This window comes from Aquila chrysaetos, chromosome 22 (assembly GCF_900496995.4).
Source record: "Aquila chrysaetos chrysaetos chromosome 22, bAquChr1.4, whole genome shotgun sequence".
NCBI classification, from domain to species: domain Eukaryota; kingdom Metazoa; phylum Chordata; class Aves; order Accipitriformes; family Accipitridae; genus Aquila; species Aquila chrysaetos.
This window is the reverse complement of record NC_044025.1, coordinates 12462969-12484909: the sequence shown is the minus strand read 5'-3', so window position 1 is coordinate 12484909 and position 21941 is coordinate 12462969. Positions and strand designations below refer to the sequence as shown.

General features: G+C 40.7%; 1 protein-coding gene across 6 annotated transcripts in view; it reads right to left on the bottom strand.

The window, feature by feature from the left end:
• RNF145 (ring finger protein 145) overlaps positions 1-20416 on the bottom strand; it is a 51363-nt gene extending 30947 nt beyond the window's left edge. The window contains exons 1-2 of one of the 6 annotated variants that reach the window (XM_029997672.2): positions 20394-20416; positions 6758-6971 (exon numbers count right to left, since the gene is read on the bottom strand). In XM_029997672.2, coding sequence (XP_029853532.1) covers positions 6758-6941 — 184 coding nt within the window. In that variant the 5' untranslated portion in view covers positions 6942-6971; positions 20394-20416. Of the gene's footprint in view, positions 1-6757; positions 6972-14445; positions 14466-15268; positions 15293-15528; positions 15647-16025; positions 16286-20393 lie in introns of those variants that run through there. The other 5 variants (XM_029997668.2, XM_029997669.1, XM_029997671.2 and 2 more) reach the window with 5 other exon arrangements.
• Positions 20417-21941: the final 1525 nt, after the last annotated feature.

The window sequence follows — 21941 nt, the reverse complement described above, 5'->3', positions numbered from 1 at the left end:
CCTTGACTCTCCTCATTTCAGTTTATTCAGCCAACTATCTGGCCACAACATGAAAGTACCAGTAACACAGGACAGACTTCTGAAAGACTATATTTGATATGGCAGAAGTGTTACAACAACAATTGGCACCTTTATTTTCAGTGTGCCTAATTCTCAGGATAACCAGTCACTAGACTGGTTACACAACAATTTACACAGAGATTTAATAAACCGTCTATGTCTAAAACATCTATCTCAAGAGTGGATGATTTTTAGAAGATACACTTTAGAGCTCACGGTATTTAAAGACATGATGCCAAAGTTACCAGAAAGATTCTGTGGCCTCTGCACTGAAGGCTAGCTCAAGCCCGGAAGGAATTCTAACAGCCACTTATTTTAAGTCACGTAAAAGGCGAGACAAAAAGCTCTTGCACATCCTCAATTTGCATTAACCATGCTGTGAAGGTTAACTCATCCAAATGGGGTCTTCTGAATTACCTGGGACAGCTATGCTGTCCTGAGAGGGAGACTAGTTCTTCATCTGCTGTTGAAAAAAGGCAGTGTCAAACAGAACCTCTACCACCACGCAGAATGACCTCTCCTCCATCAGCGGTAGCTCCAACACAGAGCTCTGGCAAAATTCACTCCCCTAAAATCAACTTAGAAGCCAAGCCATTCAGAGAACGCTTAATACTGCCAAAATCCCCATCAGTCTCAAGCAGCCACCAAGGCACCAGTACTACCACCACAAAGGGTAGCTTTCATCTAGCCTGTCTCACCACTGCTAACTGAATATGTGTTCAAGGCAGCATAAGCATAGTGGGCTTTAAGATGTGTTGCATTTTTGGAGCCATGTTTTATCATGGCAACACCAAGGAACACGTCTTCCTTACCCTCCTACTCAGCCAGAGCTGCCCAAACAAATGCTACTCACTCCAAGAAGTTCTGTACTTTGAATTAACATGGCAAATATTTTGCCCTTCAGAAAATGTTGAAAAATTAGTTCTAAACTGAGAAAGCACACATCTAAAGATACTTGCACACAAGGAAATTAGTATTTACCCAGTCACACCACAGTGCAACTATAAACAGAGATCAGAAAACTTGTTATCAACATCTGCACATCTCACTGAAAATAATGCCAACAAACCAATTTACTCATTACTGGGGTACTGCCATCAGTTTCAACAGCTGTTTCTTGAATTTTCACATGCGTAACAGATTGGGCACTATAAGTATAAATAATCCAAGAACTGAGTTCCTTACAGAGATTTACAGTATTGTCTGAAAAAATAAAACGGACTTTTGATTCTAGTTCTGCCGTATGATTCAGAGGCTGTTTCTATAATACAGCATATGTAATGATCAGAATTCTGGGACTAATTACAACCATGGGGAACTTGAAGAGTACTGGAAAAGAACATAGAAGTGGAACCATAAAAATATAAACAGTCACAATGTATTCTAAATTATGAACACAAATTGCCATGTTGTCACTAGACTGATACTCAGAGTTGACTGAACCTCAAAATTGTAAGCATCTTCTTTCAAGCAAGCTGCTGTTGTGGTTTTTTTGTTTTGTTTTAATAAAAAGCAATGTAGGTTGCCAGAAAGAGATACCAGCTTTATACAGAAATGTTACCTGATAAGTACCCATATGCTAAGAAAGCTGCTTAGTAAAAGCCTACAACAGTAAGGAAGCAGTATAGGAATCGGCAGCCTCTAGAGCTGGAAAGAGAAAAATGGGTATGCTATATTTTGAGCACGGCATACTCTCTACCCTCTTCTGTATCTACCAACTGCAGCATACACTGCACTTTATCTGAGAATATGAAGACATGGCAAGTAATTTTTTTTAAGAAATAAAGACCAAGCCCATGGCATAAAATTGTATTTGGTTAAAAATAGCTACATTTTTAAATAGTAACACGCAGAAAATAGTTCTACTACCCATTTATCTAAATGCTGCTGGCAGGAGGGAGACAGAAGACATGGGACAGCAAACCCAGAGAGGCTGAATCTGAGCAGCTCCTCATCTTTGTATGCATTAACTGCATTTGCACATTTAGTCATGCATCCTTTTCTCACAATTTTGGGAAATTTGTTTCTAGAATGAACCAAGTGCTTCTTTCTTCTCACACTGAAGCTTCACGTGGCACTTCTTACTGTGTTTGTATCAGAGTACTATATCTTTCCTCATAAGAGAAAAGGCACCACAAAAAAGCAATCCAAATAAAACATCTTCTAATTAATGCACAAGAGCTTAAAGAAAAGTGGGCACATCAAAATAGAGAGCAACCAGCAAACACACAATGGCAGTAAGTTCAGAAGGTTTCTCCTCCTTCAAGCCCCCTTTTTAAAGGCAGCATTCGTAACAAGTAGTTCACACCTAGCAAGTGATGTGACCAAGTGATTAAGGTATTAACAGCACAGTTCAAGAAACTGTGATTACAAACAGGGTGGTGAAAGATGACACACCTTCCACCTATTCCAAGTATTTAAACAGTTCCGTTTTTTCCCCAGGAATGTCTTTTTTTGTAATGACAAAGAATATAGTTTAAGATAGAAAACTGCTCTTATTTTTATTCTTAGGTAAGAAAACACTATGTATTTAGTGCAATTCTTGCCTTCTAGCATGACAGTGACTTAAACTCCAAGTCTGACTATGATTACAGGTTAAGCTCATGACTCTCCTCTTCCCACCTAGCTCAGAGTATTTGCCAGTTAGCACAAATAGCATTGCTTTGCCCTTCATAGGAGGAAATTACGTGGTTTCCACTGTTTCCACCTTCTTCATCAAAAGAATGTAAAAAGAAGTGACTGTCTTCTCAGAGCTACTCTACAGTGCAGAAGAAAACAATGAAGTCTGGCAGTAGCAGAGTGTGCTAGTCTACCCTACATAGAGGTTTGAGATGAAAGCCATTTTAGTTAGCACAGATCTTTCCTGAAGGAGAGGCTACTTTAAATTTATACAAAATTATTTTTATGAAATCTTAATGAAACCACATGATACCTATAACAGTTGTGGACAGAAAAGTTGTTTTGCTTTCTAAGACTCTTTCCCTCCAGATCATCCTACCTGGTAAGAGCATATCAGCTGTCAGAATTATATCTGGTAATACAGCACACTGCACACAAATTTATCACGTGCTACTGTTCAGCCAGACTGTCTGGATGGGTTGCCAAAAAAAGTAAAAAAGATGACTTGGAGTATTTGGGAAAGAGTCCTGGGACAGTAGTGCTTATTGCAAGATACTCCTAAACACTCCAAGAAGAACTACAGAATGCACTTTCATTCATAGGTCATACTTGCAAATAAGGCTTATAATTCAGGATTTTTTTGATACTCTTAAAAGAATAAAGGGGGAAAAAAGAATATATATATATATATATATAATTTATTGTATTTAAACAGATGGCATGAAAGGGCCAGACTATAGAACCAAACCTTCCCTATGACTCCTTTCAGGGGGCAGAAGAATTTTTACTATTTTTAATATAATTTGTGGTTGAATATCACTAGCACGTGCAACCCCATTTTATCCAATTCTTGCCTGTTTTTACAGATATCCAGTAGGTATGGCAAACTAAAAAAACATAAAAATCCAGTACACAAACCAACTCCTTTTCATCCCAAGCATCTCTAGTAATTTTAAATTAAGTTTTCAATAAATTATCTGTCAAATGTCCTATAAGATGTACCAAAAGTACTTCCAGAGAGATACTGGGTGTGATCAACGAAGTTTTAAGCTTGAGGTGATCCTGTGACTATCAAGTATGAATTTTTGCACACACAGAACAAAAATTTTTCAGCCAGAGACATTCCCAAATTGTTGCTTAACCAAGTTTGATGTTTGTCTTTTTAAGCACACTTGACAAACCTAGAAAAGTTTTTCAGAAGTGAAAACCAGTTTTAATGGTGATTCTAGAAGATAATTCATATGCAGAAAAACAGTATTATGAAATAAAACAACATAACAAACTTTATACACAAGATCTAAAGTGCATGGTGAAGACTACTGCATGCCATTCACAGGCCTTTTACGCCTGCCAAAACAGTAACCACAGTGCCATTTGACAGATAAAGTTCATAAACAAAATTACTCTGCAGTTTTTCCTACACGAAATTAATCTGTTTACATTCATGAATTCTAACCAGAAATTTATCTCTGCTGTTTGCATTGCTTTATGCATATTTAATTAAATTTCATGCAGCTGAACTTGCGGTTGAGTGGTTATCAGGACTGAATATTTTCCTTCACTAAAGCAGATAAGGGCTGTTTCATAAAAATATATGAAAGGGAAAAGCTGTATCAAAGGACAAATTGCATCCTAGAGGCTTTTACTATATTCCCAGTACTGCTAACCAGAATGTGAATCACACTGTAACATACATCGCTTGATCTAAAACAATCGGCTTTTCAAACTTTAAGTCAAATGGATGGAAGAAAACGAGTACATGTAAACAGAAAAGATATTCCTGGCAACTCCAGTGGTGAGCAAATTTCCAACTTTGGATCCTTAGTTCCGGGAAAAGGTTCACAATATCTAGATTGGTCAAGTTTATTGATTTTTATGGCCCTCTAATCAAATCATTCCTCAAGCACCTGCCCAAGATAGATGTACCCCATTTCCTAAGCTGCTAGAGCACTTCTATCTTACACTACCTATGTAAGAAATTCAGAGATTGACTGATATTGCAAAGCTGCCACAGCATTTGCTGATACTGTGTTTCCTAACTGCAAATATGAACAGAGGATTTTTTTCCTAAATAAAACAGATTAGCATGTTGAAAAATATCCATGGTAAATTGTTATTTAAATTACACACTGGCAGTTAATTTCCCCCAACATATCTTCAAAGAAGCTTAATTTCCCAAACTGGTGGAAAACTACTTTGTTTTCCTTACAAATCCAATTTATATATTTTGATACATCATTTTAATTAAGGTTATACTGTAAAATGATGCAATTAAATCTATATAAAATCTCGTATAGGCATGCAAATTGATTTAGCCCAGCCTCACACTGACACAGCTTAAAAAAAAAAAAAAAAAAAACCACCAAGGCATTGAAACAAATCAACTTTATTTGAAAAGTACTAGCAAAGTTTTGTCACTGAAAATTCTCCGAAAATCTTTTAAAACAAGCAACTTGTTTGATGACTTAGAAGCCCTTCTTGATCAGCAACTACCAGTTGGAGCAGTAAAAGTACAGACACTCCATACTGTAACAGCAAAAAGCAAAAGAACTGCTGAGTGATTGTGCACCAGCACAAAAGCACCACTTGTAGGAGGAGCACAAAGTCAGAATCCACTGGTTTAGTACTAAAATAGCAACCAGGTGAGAAATACTTCAGTAGCAATACCTACCCTCTCTGTAGCGCTTTTTATTGGTGTATCTCAACGTACTTAAGCGAGGACAAGGTTATCAAATGACTATAAAGAGAGTCTATGTCACAGCTGGAAATTATGCACTGACATCTTGATAGCCTACTGCACAACTGTTAGTTCTGTATTAGAAACTGATCTGGTAAACTAATTCCTAAAAGGTACATACAAGCGCATGAGAAAGCCACCTGTAGTTACATGCCACCATGGTCTTGTGTTCACATTGACCAGCAACAAACAAGTACTCTCTCCCACAAACATATGAAAAGGGCATAGAACTGTAACACCAGCTTTTTGCACTAAAAGTACATTGCCATCCCAGCATGAGTATAGTGGAGCCGTAACAAAGAAAGCCATGTGTGTTTTTAATGGCAGTAAATAATTTCCAGACAACAGACATTTAATAGATTAAAAAAGAAAGTCCCATGCCAACACTTATGCAGTCAGGATTAAAAACCTGGACATGCAACTTCAAAACACCACAGTCCTCTTAACTACTTAACTAAAGGGTGTTTCCCTTAGCTGACTGCAGTACATCTTTACCCTCCAAAGCCATCTACAAGGAAGAAACACTGCAGAGTGGGAAAATTATATGCTAGCCATTTCTCTCCAAGCTAGGCAGTACTCAAGGCAAATCATCATTGGCTATCAACCTCAACCACCTGGATCCAATCCCTAATTAACCCCATGTGCAGTCACTTAGATGAATCACACACCCACCTGGAGAGCAGGTCCCAGAACATCAATCCTTTCATCTCCTAGAAACAGCTGTCTAGCATTCCAGAGCTAGACTTGCAGGCCAAGGTTCAAACCTCAGCTCCCTGAGCTGTGTTATTAATTTTGTCCATTTATCTGCAACACAAGGACTTGTTACCTGGTCTAATCCACTCACAGCATATATATATATATATATATAGTTTATACGGTTGGCATGAAGAGCCATATCCATGCAGCAGTGAAAGGTAACCTTCTGGTGCTGTGGTCACAGCCCAAACTAGGCAACCTTTTCCCTAGTCTCTTGCTTTATGCCAATGATATAAGTTACAATACTTCTTGTCTGCACAGCTTTTCACAGCAGCTTTCTCATCAGTCAGACACAGGCCAAAGTCACTGTGCTATTCTTTCACGGCATTAATCGTGTTACCAGACACCAGATTTACTCTATTTACGTATCAAGACTAAACAATAAAGTTCAGTAGAAGACCCTACACAGGATTTCTTTACTGGTAACATAAACAGTCCCTTAAGCAGAAGTGTAATGAATATATTATTGTGCTATTTGTGGTAATCAATGTATTATCATGCTATTACCAAATTCTTAAAATTCTTGTAGTAAGCAAGACTGTGTTTACTACAGTAGTGTCTTCTCTTGAATACATGTACACTTACCCACATAATGCATATTAAGGGCCAAGTACTTGTACTGGAAGAGAGGGTTGTTGTGCAGGCTACTTCTTTGGATCTGCTGGAAGAATGAGCTGACATCCCATCTGTACAAGACATCCAACAGCATGATGCTTGGGACCCTTAGGGCCACATTTAATACTGCCTCCAACTTCTCCTTTGCAGCCATTCTCTTCCCTTTCTGTGAATTGGCAGCAGACTGTAAATAGCACAAGACAGAGAAGAGTAATCAGATCAATCTCACTGTACAAACAGCTATTAGGCTTTGTGATCATATGAATGGGGCTTCCTGTGTGGCCACAAACGACTGAATGAATCAACTGAGTTAAATTCAAATCCAGACAGGACAGCTTCTATTTTTGCTATATAAAGGTCAATTTGCTAGCAATTTTTCCATAGTGATACTGTAAAATGGGGAAAGGGGGGAGGGGGGACAGGTTAATGGCATAAAAATGGTCGAAGGGTGTGCACCGAATAGACCTTCGCTCTTATTTGCACTAATTTAACATCCAAGACCCCAGCCAAAAGACCCCAATGTACTAGGTACTACATAAACATTAACACGATAAGCTTTAGAAAGCAAACACCAACAAAATTCAGACACTACCTTCACTTAGCTTAACACTATTTCTGTGCCTCTCAAATGAAATGACCACCAACTAAAATAGTTCTTAAAACATTTAAGATTCACCTCCTCAATGCAAATAATTTTCCAATAGGTAAGATTTTAAAAAATCACTTATGGCATTCATTAACATCTATGAATTTATATATTTATGGAATTTGAGTGCTCTGGGTTTTAAAAATTAGGACCAATAATCCAACTATTCTACTCATTTTAATGTAATTCACTGCAAGGAATCACATAGACAAAAGACCATATCCTCACTCCAGAGTACTAGAAGGTAATTTAATTTTGGAGCTTGCGATCAAAGAGGATGGATGATGTAAGACAATGAAGGGCACTTTTCTTACTTTTTTAAACGGGAAAAAAAAATGCTGGTCTGCAGCAGCATCTCAAAACAGGACCATTTTAAAGAGCAGAACGATCAGTTTCCACATCCTGTCAGAGCACTGTCTTCAGCTAAGACTGACAGTTGCTCTTAAATGAAGTGTGCTGGTTTTCCCACATGTCACCTGCCCACCCTAGGAAGAGCATTCACTCCAGGCTGTATTTGTGACCCACCAATTATATACACTGTATTAGAGAAATGCAGTTGAATTATTCAAGGCCAAGCTAGGGATGATCCAGCAAGTTTTTATCCACAAGCAGCCATTCAAACAAGTAAAAACAATCACCTGTAGCACGATCAGTCCCCAGATGAGGTCAGATTTAAGAAAAGGCTCCCAATCCCAATTATTAGGGGAACAATCGGAAAGAACTGCATCCTGACCCAAGAAACAGAAAAAATGTGCACTTGGAACTGCACTTTTAAAATAAAGTTTTACAGGACTTTATTCATATTGTCCTTGTGTAAGTTTTAGAAGTTTTTGCAGTTGTGCAAGTTTTATACTATGAAGCCAACATGGAAGTACAGCATGAAATGAACCCATGCTAATACACAGGAATAAAAAAAAAAAAAAAAAAAACAAAAAAAAATCCCCACACAAACAAAAAAAAAACCACAAAAAACAAACCTTCCTTCTTGTATGGAAACACACACAATCCTCATGTGAAGTTTTATTTGTATTGCCATGGCAAAGATGCTACCATAAACTGTTCATGCGCACACCTAAAGCCACACTGACACTTGTCAAGGCACGATGACATAAAATTAATTCAGCTCAAGAAGTCAGTACAGATCGAAAGTGAGTTTTGGCTCAGTAAATCACAGGCTACAGGGCTGCTGCTTGTCGTCATCCAGCCCAGCGTCTAACTTTTCAAGTTATGTAAATGCAGGCACTTTTTACAGAGCTCTTGCAACAGCTCTACAAACCCCAAAGACAGCACATCCTTCCCCTCGCACAGGAAGTGCCTCCCTGCTACATCAGGCTTCCCACACACCACCAGCATTTCACAATGCTTCCCAAAATGAATTGAAAGGTCAGCCAGAAGACTACAAATATTTAGAATGAACAACCAAAACCATTGCCCAAGCAGCTACTACAGAACACTAGCATTCAACATTTAGTGTGAATAAAAGATGGAGTTTAAACGTGTGGTATCGTACAAACAAAAGTTGTGAGCTACACAGATTGTATACAAAGAGTTTTGCCAGGCTGCGTACTGAAATACAAGCCTATGCTCGGCACACAGCTTAAATAATTCATATCGAAACATTTTAAATGTACGGGAATTTTCAAAAATCTTTGGTTTTGCCAAGTTCGCAACATTTAATTAAAACTTTGAAATTAAGCTGCCTCCTGGTTTTTTGCTAGGTTACTTTTCCAAGTAGATCAGGGCTTAGGGGTGGGCGGGAACTGACTTACAGGTTTTCACGCTGTCATAAAAATACCCATGTAAAGTGACAACAAGCACCTGATTTCAAATTACATTCTCATAACTGTCAAACCTTTTCCAGTCATCAACAACCACCAAACATGTAGGACAAGGAAATTTTCACTTGAGCTTTCACCTTCCTTAATTACTCCCAATGCAGAATTCCATGCACTTCTCCTAATACTAAAAGTTAATTGAGGTTCAGCACATCCAAACTAAGCTGAAAAATTTTGCCTCCCAAATTCATACATGCATACTGAAGAATGTAAGAGAACTGAAAAGTGCAGCATTTATATTATCTATGAAGACAATCTAAATTTCAAACCCTGTTAAAAGAGAAGCAAAACAAACTTTGAAAACCACATTATGTCGCAATGTATAGGCTATGAGAAGAAGCCACTGCAACTCTGCAGCATATTCTGTCACTGACTGACAAAGCATCCAATACTAATAAGAAACCCTTTAAAATTAACTCCACTAGAAAGGCGGATGTGTTAAATAAAGCCTCAGTTGTAACTGCTGCCAAGTTCTAACAGAACGTAATACATGCAAGCAACAAAGTCCATTGCTCTAAGCTCATTATATTGTAAAGAGCTCTCACAATACATTATTTTGATTGGTGTAAAAACAAACAAAAAACAAAAAACCCACCACAACATTAAACCTCTAAAACCTTCAGATAAATGATGATGACAAGAGTTGCTGGATGCTCAGACATTAGGAAAAAAAAATAGGTCACTGTTGTACATAGCCAAACTTAAGAACAGGATTGGGAAGCCACTAGTTTGTGTTTCAAGATTTTTTTCCCATGATTTCAAACATCTCCCTGTTCTAACTCAGGATTAGAAAAAGAACAGTCTTAGGAAGAACTTCAGACTTCATATTCGAAGTAACTGCAAGCACAGTTGTGCTATTTGACCAAAACCACGTTTTAAAAATTTCCAATCATAACTGATTAATGTTCACGGAAACATTTTTGTTTTCTAACAACACAGTACTTTTCAAAAATCCCTCCTTCACCTGACATACCCATTTTGTCAAAAGCATATTTCTGCTTAGCTTTAAAGAAAACAGTAGAATTAGCAAAACACAATTTAAAAAAAGACTATCACAAGTCTGTCCCAGCTCATTCTATCAGCAGAACAATTAGCAGTAAACTAAAAAAAAAAAACCCAAACAAAAAAAAAAAAACCCACGAAAGATAACACACATTTTCCCTTTAATAGAATTTTCTTTATGAGGTTTTGTCATCACATAAAATTTTACTATTTCAGCTGAAGTTGTGAACTATGCCACTTAAACTGGTCAACTGTTGTTTACGCACCAACATAAATATAAATCTATCACATCACAGGCAGAAAACACTCACTGGTAAAGCACTACAAGAGGCCACACAAAATCTGCATCCATTTACCCAAGCAGGTGCAAAATTACATTAACAGAGTAGAGTTTCTACATTTAGAGAAGCATTAATTATAAAGTTACTTAATAGTTACAGAAATACACTGGAATATCTGCAGATCTAAGAGTTATTCTAATACCACTGGCACCAAAAATCACCATAGAAAGATACAGTAATTCCAGTCAGGATCAGAACTTCAAAACCAGACTTGATCCTGCAATGTTCAGCCTAACATCTGTGAACAAGATGCTCATTCTCCTACAGGATTACAACCTAAAATACTTGGAATGATTGACTAGAAACCAAAAGAGACAATTTCAACTTCTGTTCCTCACATCTATGAAATTCTAGTTACTTTGGATGTGTCTGTTAACAAAGCAGACTTTGATCTGTAGTCTAGTTTCCACTTCAAATTATTTTCCAGTGATACATCCCAAAACAAAAAACATCACCATGAAAAGCTTTTACTTTCCTATATGGCAAACTTTGCTAGATAAATCTTGAAGAGCGGAAAAAAGAAAAAAAAAAAAACAACAAAATATACAATTCCTATTTGTAACTATAGAAAAGTTCAATGTCACAGTTCAGAAACTAAAATTAGACCCATCAGCTGGGTTGCATTCACGCACTCCCCAGAACCCCTCCTTCTATATGCCTGTCCTGTTCTTGGGAGCAAAAAGAAAGGAATTTGAAGTACAGAAAAATCTCATTCTTCAGAGACTTAGATCTTTATATCATCAGTTTGGGAGGGAGAAAACAAAGAAAAGAAAAGGGAAGGAACAAGATGAAAAGGTTCATCAGATATGCACTTCGAAAAGAATTTCCCTGTGTGAGTCTGTTGGGGGAAAAAAAAAACCCAACCCAGAACTCCAGAGATTACGTGAGTCACTGATCCATCAAAACATCTCTTTCCCATGCAGTCAGCAGCAAGGAAAGCAAAAGATGTCTTGCTCCCATACAATTTAAATTGGCTAACAAGGACAGCACTCAAAAATTTCTGCTGAGAAGGGCAGATACAGTGAGCATACCAAGTGTACTAATAAAGCAGTGAAACATTGCAGACGTGTACAGTAACACTGTCATTAGGATCCAGTCAGCATTTCCAATAACACTCAGGTTTTGTAGTCCGCTAATTTCAAGTAATAACCAGAGAGTACTTAGCCTTCAATTTAAAGGTTTAGAGTGAATCGGTCAGCAGACTACTTGATCTTGCTATGTAAGAGTTAACAAGAATAAAGAAATTTTTCTTCTTTTTTCCCCCATCTGGTCTAACAATATGGATTGCTATAGAGCTGCTGCGGTGGTGTGACTGGAGGACTGTTACTTCTACCTAGAAAACAAATAAATTCCTACTCACCCAAGACACATTCATTTGTGAACTGAGGCACAGCTAAGGTTAATCATTCCAAACAAATATACATAACATACTTCGCAAAAAACACCTTTTACTGCAAAACAAATTGGGCCAACCTCTTATCTGTTCATAGGGACTTAAGAGAACATGAATTCATATTAAAGGAATATTAAAAATGGACAAAAACAACTACAGACCATTAATAGTATAGAAGAAAAAAAAAATCTACATTTCCAACTTTCATTAATTCTAGCAAGTTTTATATGAGGGAGAAGCAAATCAATTCAGGAAATGAGCATACATATCACAGAGCTGTGAAGTTAAAGCGTTCTTTAAAGATTTATTTCTGAAGTACATTGATACACTATGAGCAGTTCCAGTGCACTCTCAATTATGTAGCAAGTGTATTATTTATAGGCAGCCTATAAAACATCCTGTGTCTTTTATTTTTCATAATGAGCAGGTAAGACTAGGGAACCAAACTCAGGGACTAACACATGTTAACAAAGGTTAACAACAAATCCACCAGGTATGCAGCAAAATCCTTCTGCGGATTCCTACAGGATCGGCACTCTGCCTGCATATGATCAGTTCAAATCCAGTCACACTAAGAGGGGCTGCTTGTTTTTTACATCACAGATTTCCAGAGTTCAGTTAGGCACCTGAAAGATAGGAATCTAATTCATTAAAATAAAAATATAACTAATAATATCTTTAAGTAAAATTTTCAGCGAAAAAAATCTAGATTGAATCAACAACCTGAACTGCTCTGACGTCCTTTCTGACTCTACAGTTTCTTGCCAGTCCAAGGTTTGGTTTATTAACTAGTTATTCAGCTTTTTTTTTTTTTTTTTTGCCGTCACAGCCGTGTTTGCAAGCCTACACCTACAAGCCTGCCTAACCACATTTGTATCAGCACATTCTGAGAAAATCTGGGCAGCAATCCCAAAGTGCCTCTGCAGAGGATAGAATACCCAGAGGACCTGCACACAGAGCATTAATGACAGCCCAAGATGATGCAGTCTCTGACAACCCACCTCAGAGAGCTGCATCACAGGAAGACCAGCCACACAAGTAAAGTTGATGGCACACCCCATCAACTTCACAAAAAAACCTGCAACCCAAACGTGTTACCGGGATGAAGTTACATGACAGGATGAAATATATTTCATCCTCCACAGTTGCTCATTTAGTTTTTAGCCATTTCAAATATAGACACAGCCTATGTTTAGAACCTGCAATGCCAATAACTAGTTACCTGACTGGTAAGAAGTCAAAATATAAAATAACACTTTCAAGATTTCTCTAGGTCAATACTGATAAAGTTTCCATTGCTGCTGCTGCCTTAGCTATTTGAGTCATGTAAATAAAGAGCATCAGCTTCCAGGCCTGTGAAATAGGCAGTTTAGCTTCCTGCAGTACCAGACTCACACAACAGAAAGATCAAACACATGGTGAAAATACTTAGAAAAGTCACTTTTAAAACATGTTCAAACTCAAGATATGCCACCAAAAAAATTTTCCAGAAAAACTCCACGAGGTGAAGTACCCACTTCTGAATGTTCCTTTCAAGTACGCAACTAATTACAAAGCAACAGGGCTTCCCTAAAATGAAAGGAAATGTTATAAAAGTAAAGGCAGGGAAACTGGCACAAATGTCTGAATCATACTAAAGGCGCTAGACATGCATATGCACTTAAAAAGCAAAACAACGGTGAACTGTCCACTCCATAACCACAAACATTGCCAGGTGTATCCATGTAAAAATGGATTCAGAAAGAGAGTAAATCACCACACAAATATACAGACTTCCAGAGGACTGAAAGAGAAGCTATCTGCATATGTCTGCGTGAAGAGGAGGAAACCAACTCAAGTTTAGCAAAGAGCTTCAAGCAAGTTTTTGAGAGTGCAGCATGAAACACTAAGCAGGCTTATACAGTTTTCCACGACACACCCATTTGTTCACATCTGATTGGCACAATATGCCTTTCTGCATCTGCACCATGGACTCCAGCTGCTGAACTGGAGTGAGATACTAATCTCTTTCCATCATCTCCAAAGGAAGGAATTCCCTGGTATTTCTTCCAACGCATGTTGCTCAGTTCGTATTTCCATCAGAATTAGGTTGCTGTAACATCAGTAACTCCTCATAAGACCGATACAAGGTGAACGAATGCTGTGTTTTGGACAAACAGCAGCTTCATGTTGCTCTCTAAGATTTTTGATGATCCTTCCATGTAATAGCGGTCACAAAGACATCTATTTCCCAATTCTAATGAGTTTAGGAATTAATTAAATCCCTTCATGACATTATGGCTCAAAAAACAGCAGCTGATTACCACAGTTATTAAAACTAACTAGAAACAAAAAGATCGTTTCTCACACACAGGCAGCTCGTTATTTAAGATAACTGCAAAAATAACCCAAGGTTACACATAAACCAAACTTACAGGGTGCAATAGCTTAGCAGCTCTCACCTTAAAAAAATATTTTTTTCCATCTACCTTCAATAACCTACAAAAATGATCAAAGAGAGTAATTAAAAACTATTTCCTTCTCCCCCCCCAAGTTTGATCTCTAGGGGTACATTACACAAAAAACCCTAACACAAATACAGCTAAAACTATCCAAGTCCCAAGTCCACAAAACAAGTTAACAGCAACTCTTGTACTAAAAATTGCAGAAGAAATGAATACAGCAACACCTACAGACTTAAAAAAAAAAAGTATTTTGAATGCAATTACAAATGGCTAATGCTTACGAGTCAAACGTTACAGAAATCTTTTTCACTGGTAAACAAAAAGCATTTTTTGTCTATAATGTCTACTATTCTCCCTTGTTTACTGACACTTACATGCATTAAACAAAACAACTCACCTTTTTTCCACTTTATTCTCCCAATCGCATTATTCATGCACCAGGTCCCCCCCACGCACTCCCAAAAAGGTAGTGCAACCAAAAGATAAGGATCCTAGCTACCAAAAGATAAGGATCCTTCTAAGAGCGACCATCTGTCACAAGTGCACTTAGTACACAGAACTACCCTCGATCTTTTTTTCAGAAAAAAACCTGAAAATTCTCATCACAAACCTTATTTTAAAAGGCTACAGAAGGTCTCAAAAAATCGACTAACATGACATAAGTAGGAAAGATAGAAAAAGCCCTGTTCTTCACGCTACGGAGAGACTGCTTCTTACATAAGCATTACCATATGCTTTAGTGCCCGTCTCCGGGAGGGAATAACCGGGCCTCCCCTCTTCCCACCTGAATCCAGGCACACGACACAGCTCTCCGTCTCACCCGTAAAGGCGTGCGGCGTCTGGCCACCAGAAAAAGGGTGAGGGAGTATTTACAGCCGGCTGCGGACACCAGGAGCTAAAGCCGGTCCCCGGAGAGGGAGGGGAGCACCGCAAACCTCCACAGCGAAGGCAGCACCTCGGTCAGGACTGCAGCACCGAGCAACTCCCTTCCCTGGGCCCGAGTCAAGCTCCACCGCCGGGCTGAGCACACGTACGCATGCATGCAGACGTGCAAACTCTACGAACCCCCCCTCCACGCACACTCCCCAACCGGCGACTTATTTCCTGCCCGCCGCCTGCCAGGCGAAGCTCCGCCGTTCATCCCCGGCGCCGCAGAAAGCCCCTCGCATCCTTCCCCGGGCCCCGCGGAGCTCCGCCGCCTCTGAACTCTAGTAACCCCCCGCAAAGCTTCGCTGCAAGCCGGCGCTGGCGGAAGGCGGGGAGAGAGGAGGGGAGGGGGGGGAGGAGGAGGAGGGGATGGCGGGGGGCGCTGCGCACGGGAAAGGTCGGGGAAGCCCCGCCACACAAACACGGACACGGACACGCACACGCCTGCAAAGCAGCGGGGTGCGTGGCGGGGCGCCCCGGGGCGGGGGGGGGGGGGGGGGTGTCCGTGGGCGCGCAAGCGGCGGTGGCGGCGCGCGCGCCCCCGCACGGGGGCGCGGGAGGGGCGGGCGGCGGGCGCCTCGGCCCCCGCGACGCCCTGAGGGGCGGGGGAGGGGCACGCGCGTGTCTGAGGCGGCGGGGTGGGGAATCACCTGGGCCGGCGGGGTCGTCGTCGCCGCCGCCGCCGCCGCCACCTCCTTCTTCTCCTCCTCCTCCTCTTGCTCCTGCTCCCCGCTGGCGCGGCGGGGCTCCGCGCCTCACAGCGACGGCGGCGGCTCGGTGCCCGGCGGCAGAGCGGCTCCTCGAGGCACCATGGCCGCGCCGCGCCGCCTCAGGGCGCCGACATCCCACGGCCCCACAGACAGGCGGCCATGGCCCCCGCTGCCTGCGCGCCGCCCCGCTCCGCGCATGCGCCGGCCCCGCCCGCAGCACCGCCCCGCCCGCCAGCCCGCGCTGGAGCAGCGGCTCCGCCGCCCCCGCGCTGCTCCCCGCTGCAAACGTGCCCGGGGGGTGACGGGCGGGCGGGCAGAACGCGCATTTTGAGTGAAAAAGCACACTTCTGGGTACAAAGCGCCGTTTGGGGCGTCGGAATTTGGCTGGGGAGGCTGCGCGCAGTTGCGCGCCGCGGAGAGGGCTCCCTGTCAGTCAGCGCGGCGCCAGCCGCCCTCTCGCCACGCTGGTACCCTTTCCCCCCCCCCCCCCCCCCCCCAAAAGGCAGAGGTTTGGGTTTAAATTCCGATGGCAGACCAGGGGTTTAGTTTTGGTTTGGGTTTGGACCCTCCCGGGACGTGAAAGACTTGTCAGGGCAGCTGCAAGCCTGAAAGATGACTCACAAGAGTCAGTCAGCAAAATCTGAGGTAGTGTCTGGGCAGATGTTTAAAAGGCAGCTCTGCTATTTTAATAATACTCTCTACTGGCCTTGTGGAACACAAAATGCTGTATTAATTTCAAATACTAAGGCTGACTCTGTTTTTTCCAGCGGTGTACTGCAGACTCTATAGTCACCTTGTTATCAATTAATATGTACAATATGATTGAAATAACCAGGGAGCTGCTAAAGTCCTGTATACAGCCCCCATCAGTTAATATTTAAAATAGGGAAACAATAACTAGACATGATTTAGGGTTTAGGAACTAACTACTAGACAATGAGGCTTTATGTCAGAAAAGGTAATGGATTGTGGTCTGGTCAATAAATCTTGAAGAACTGCTTGGAACTGCCAAGACTGGGGAAGAAGTGAGAAAAAGGTAATTCTTACAGGGGGAGATTGCAACCACCAACTCATTGACCACCTACTCAAATGACACCACCTCTTCAAAAGAAGACAATGAAGGAAGAAGACAGAGTCTGCGCACTAATTTACATGAGGAGCGAAGATAGAAAGAACCAATCATTAAGGAAAATAATAATGAATAGGTATTAGTTGAGTGTATAAATGCGAAAATTTTTGAGACAAGGGTGTGCAGTCTTGAGACAGGCACCCAGTCATGCGCATCGATGAAATTAATCTGAAAATACCTCGACTCTGTGTGCTATTGGCTTGCACACCAGGTAAATGAACCCCATTTGTGCGACAACAACCTCTGTTGTGAGATCAACCAGAAAAATAGCAGACTTTTCGTTCTTCTGCAGTCATTTTTCTGCTGGAGACCTGCGCTAGGGGCAGCTCCCTCACAGCACAGCCCCCCATGCAGGAGCTCACGCTTCGCAGTCTGTGCTCACAGCCCTTGTGTGAAAAGTCTCACTAACATTTACTCATTCTGTAAAGGTTGCATGGCCAGGCCCTAGCATGCATTCGTAGGTGCGAAGGAAAAAATTGTGACCCAAGAGAAGTACTGGTTTTTACCTTAATATTTGAAAAATTACAAAGCCACCTTTTCTGGGACATGAAAAAACTTTGTTGCAGTGAGGAATGAGGGAATACAGTGAACTGGAAAATCCTGTAGTTCACAAGGGTTGGGCTAGCCAACTTAATTGCTTTTTTCCTTCCATCTCTAATGAGAACGGGAGCATTCACAGACATTAGGTATTAACAACCGCAGCCTCAACACAATGTCTTTATGAAGTAGAGATATTAAAATAAGGCGTTTGGGTGTTCGTCCACATTCTGCTTTGCAAAATTACCCTTGTCTGAGTACCCAGAGGTTTTCAAAACACCAGAAGAAAAAGGTAGTTTGAACAAGTCTGTGTTAACTTTTATTGAAACTGTGGTAGGGCTCTGCCCTGCTGTATACTCACATAGTTGTATTTGGTGTTAACGCTGGACCTGTCTTCTCCCAAACTCCGTTCAGCCCAGAATGCAGCAGAAAGGAGACCAAATGGCACAGCTGACAGAGGTCTCTCAGATGGAAGCCTTTGCTCAGGCACCACAGAGGAGCTCAGCGTATTGATACAATTTTTCACAACCTTCAGATTTTAATGCTATTTAAAAAATAACAGGCTTTTTTATTGTAAAGCTTTTAGTTTAAAGCTATCAGTTTGTGCAAGGATTCGTGAACTCAGTAATTCTCTTTAGAAAGAACAAATATGCACATCCAAACTCAGGACATGCATATACAGGTGATTATTACTCATAAGCACTTTGTGCTCTGGTCAGTCTTCTAAGGATCATAGAGACCCTTCTGCACAGGGCTTCTCTGATCCACTGAGTTTCTCTCCTAAGCAGTTAGTTTCCTCCTTTATCATTTAACAGGTCCCTGCACGACGAGTGCTTGCAGCTCTTGTTTCATGCATCTTTTTATTAACCATGCCACTATCACCAAATTCTTTTGTTGTATCTGGGGTAAATTGACTGCTCCCAACCCTGGAGTCCTGCAGAGAACATGGGAAAACAATGGCTTCACCAGCCTCCATCCACCCCATTGTTCTGCCTGGTTCAGCCTACTCACTACTGCGTCACTGTTCACTAATACTTGCCGGTACCCCACTTCTTATCACAAGAAGTACGAACCAGCTGTCATATAAGGCGTAAGAATTTCAGCTTCATTTCTAGGGCCTGCTTGTCTTCCCATGCCGTACATGGAAAAAAAAATCATGAGTCACTCCTGTTCTTTGTGGGCTTGGTTCAATGCTGACTGAGGCCAGGGGTGATGGTGCAGGATCTGTATGTCCTACCGCCTGTCTTCAGTGCTGCTTCTGAGAAAAAAGACAGCAAGCAGCTGAGAGAGACAAATATATATTCACAACTGTAGACAGTGACATGTATTTATAGGAGATGGAGTGGAAATCTCTATTATTATTTTAGACGTAATTGTATCATGAAAGTATTGTAGCAAATCACCAAAAGTTCTCGCTTCAGTTTGCAAGCAAACAATAGGAACTGAACCCCACTTTTATTTCATTCTATCATCTCTCAGCATTTAATTCTGAAAATGCATTACTTCACAAAAACACAGGTTTTCTAATGGGCAGATCAGGTATGTGGCATTACCACTGTCTGGTCAGGCATGTCTTTTTAAAAGCACCTCAACTTTATGCTTCATTTCTCTGGAATTTTAAAAGCCTTTCCTGCATTTGACACTGGGTGGCTAAGAATTCTGAATTCAATGATTGTTTATCTCTCATTATTAACAGAGGCGCTTGGATTCCAAACTTCCAGTGATCAGCAGCTGACGACTGAAGAGGGCCGCTATGGTGACATCTCATTAAAACTTTCAAAAGACCTTCTCAGAGTTCAGATAGCGTGGAAGCTTGATTTGTCCATGTGGATGGACAAATGCCAGCATGCCAAACTGCTTACAAAGAAAATCCCTCATGAGAATTCTCAAGAGCAGCGAAATATGCTGACATGGAAGGACGTTGCATGCCTCAGGTGGACAACAACATGGGCAGTTTTGTTTGAAGCTTTTTTTACAAGCCATTGTTTCAAAAAATACTCGTACATACATAGGTAAAAGCAAAGGAATGTCTTAACAAGTAGGTTACTTTGCATAAAGTCAGACAAAAGTTAAATAATGCAAAAATTAAGATTGCCTGCAAAACCTAATTTGGTGCCTCACATGTATGGCTTATAATACTGATGGCAGCCAGCCCCCAAAGCCTTTGTGTTCTCTTCTTGCAATTTTATCCCATTCACTAAACAAAGGAACAAATAAGCTATTTCCTACCGAAACACATACCCAGACACAGGAATCGGAAGCATTACTGGGTCCCACAATAGCAACAGAGCCAGTGAATCTCTTTCTCTGATTTACCTACTCCCACTCCATAGCCCCATCTCGGAAATTTCCCTGCTTTTCCCTATCTGTGACCCTATTTCCTAAATTTCTCCCCATCACTTAACTTCTCATCGACCCTCATTTTTCCTCTCATTCTCACTGCTTTTCAGAATTCTTCCTAGCAACTCAGCTAGTTCCAGTTTCTTAATTTCATATTTATTTTCACTCTCTTCAGGAAACCACTTCTGCAGTATCTCTGATAATTACATATCTCATATGATTACATATATTTTTACCACTTTCATAGCACTGGAGAGCGCTGACTCCAAACAAATAAACAGCTGCTGCGATTTACAACATACCTAAAGGAAAGCCATACCAATCTCTGTGTTGAGAAGCTAGAGAGCTGGGTGGTGATGTAAGGAAAGTGATGAATCAGGTTTTGTCTGGTGAACAAAAGCATCACAGTTCTCTCCCAAGATCCCTTGCCAGTGGGGCACAATCTAGAATACAAAGAATTGAAGTAAATGAAATAAAAATAATTGGGCTGAATAGTGGCAGAAGAGTAACAGTTGCATTGAGAAAGTGGAGAATCATATGGTATACTGGTACAAGCCTCTAGTATTTATAGCATCTCACAGTGCCAACTTTAGTTAAATAATCCTGAAAAAACTCCTGTAAGGAAACTATATAAATATTATTCTAACCTCCACTTTACTGATAAGGAAGCTGAGACAGAGACTTACTGTATTAGTGATAACTTGAAAATGTGTTCCATTTCAAACTTGAGACATTTCCATGTCTCCAGCTAAGCTGCCAGCTACTAAACCACACCACATTATTGAACACTGGAAATTCAGCTCTCGGTGTTTTGCCCAGAGTCACAGAGTGACTCAGAATCAGAGCTTGCATTTAAATGCTATATTTCTAGGGCACAGTGATGGCTGTGTCCAGCAAACCACGCTGTCTGTTGTATTACATTGAAGTGGTCATGAACAACACAGAAGGCTTGCACACACATCTGCTTTGGGCTGGAACCACTTCGATGGTAAAGACTTGGAAGAATTTGACATTCTCAGATATCTTTGCTTTTACCGCCTCCTTAGAACAAATTATAAAACAGAGAAAAGGGACTGGGAAACAGTAATAAACAAGAAAGTATTGCAGGAAATAGTAAAAAGAGTCGAGAGGGGAAACCAAAAGCGTAAAACAGATTAAGAGTAAAATACACTGGTACCGAGCTGTATTTTAAGGGTTCTTTTATTCCTAGTGGAGAATATGGGCTCTGCTCTATATTTTTTCCTAACGTGGATTCAATTTCGAAGTGGGGTAGACAGACTGGCACATATTCAAATGAGTTTTCTGAACCAAAAAGCAATTTGGAAAAAAAAAAAAGGTTGCAAAATCTTGAAATCTGGGATGTTGGCCCATTCATAATCTGCATCACATTAACATCTGCACTGACTCTCCACCATTAAAGTCACTGAGTATAACAAATATTTAGCACCTCTCAGCCCTGCAATGTCATCACCTTTTGCTTTCTAACACCTTAGATCACATAGAGATCTTTCTCTTAATTCTCAAAGCAATCTTTTGAGCCTTCCACATTGTTTTCAGCTTTAAAAGATGATTTTAAAGTATTCTTACCTAGCATCCCCCAGAGTTACTAGTGGGATTTTGCTCTCTCATATGCAGCATGAACAGCAATTTAGGAGATGAGCTCCTAGGCTTCAGTAGTTATGCACAGGAGCGTGTTCCTCAGAATGCTCAGAAATGCTTGCTGTGAACATGAGGTACTGGGAAGGGAGCCAGCAGGCATCAATTTGACATGCAGTCACTTTTTTTATTTCACCCTGGAGCATCCCAGGACATAGTGCACATCAAGGTGAAAGGGAACGTGTATTTGCTTT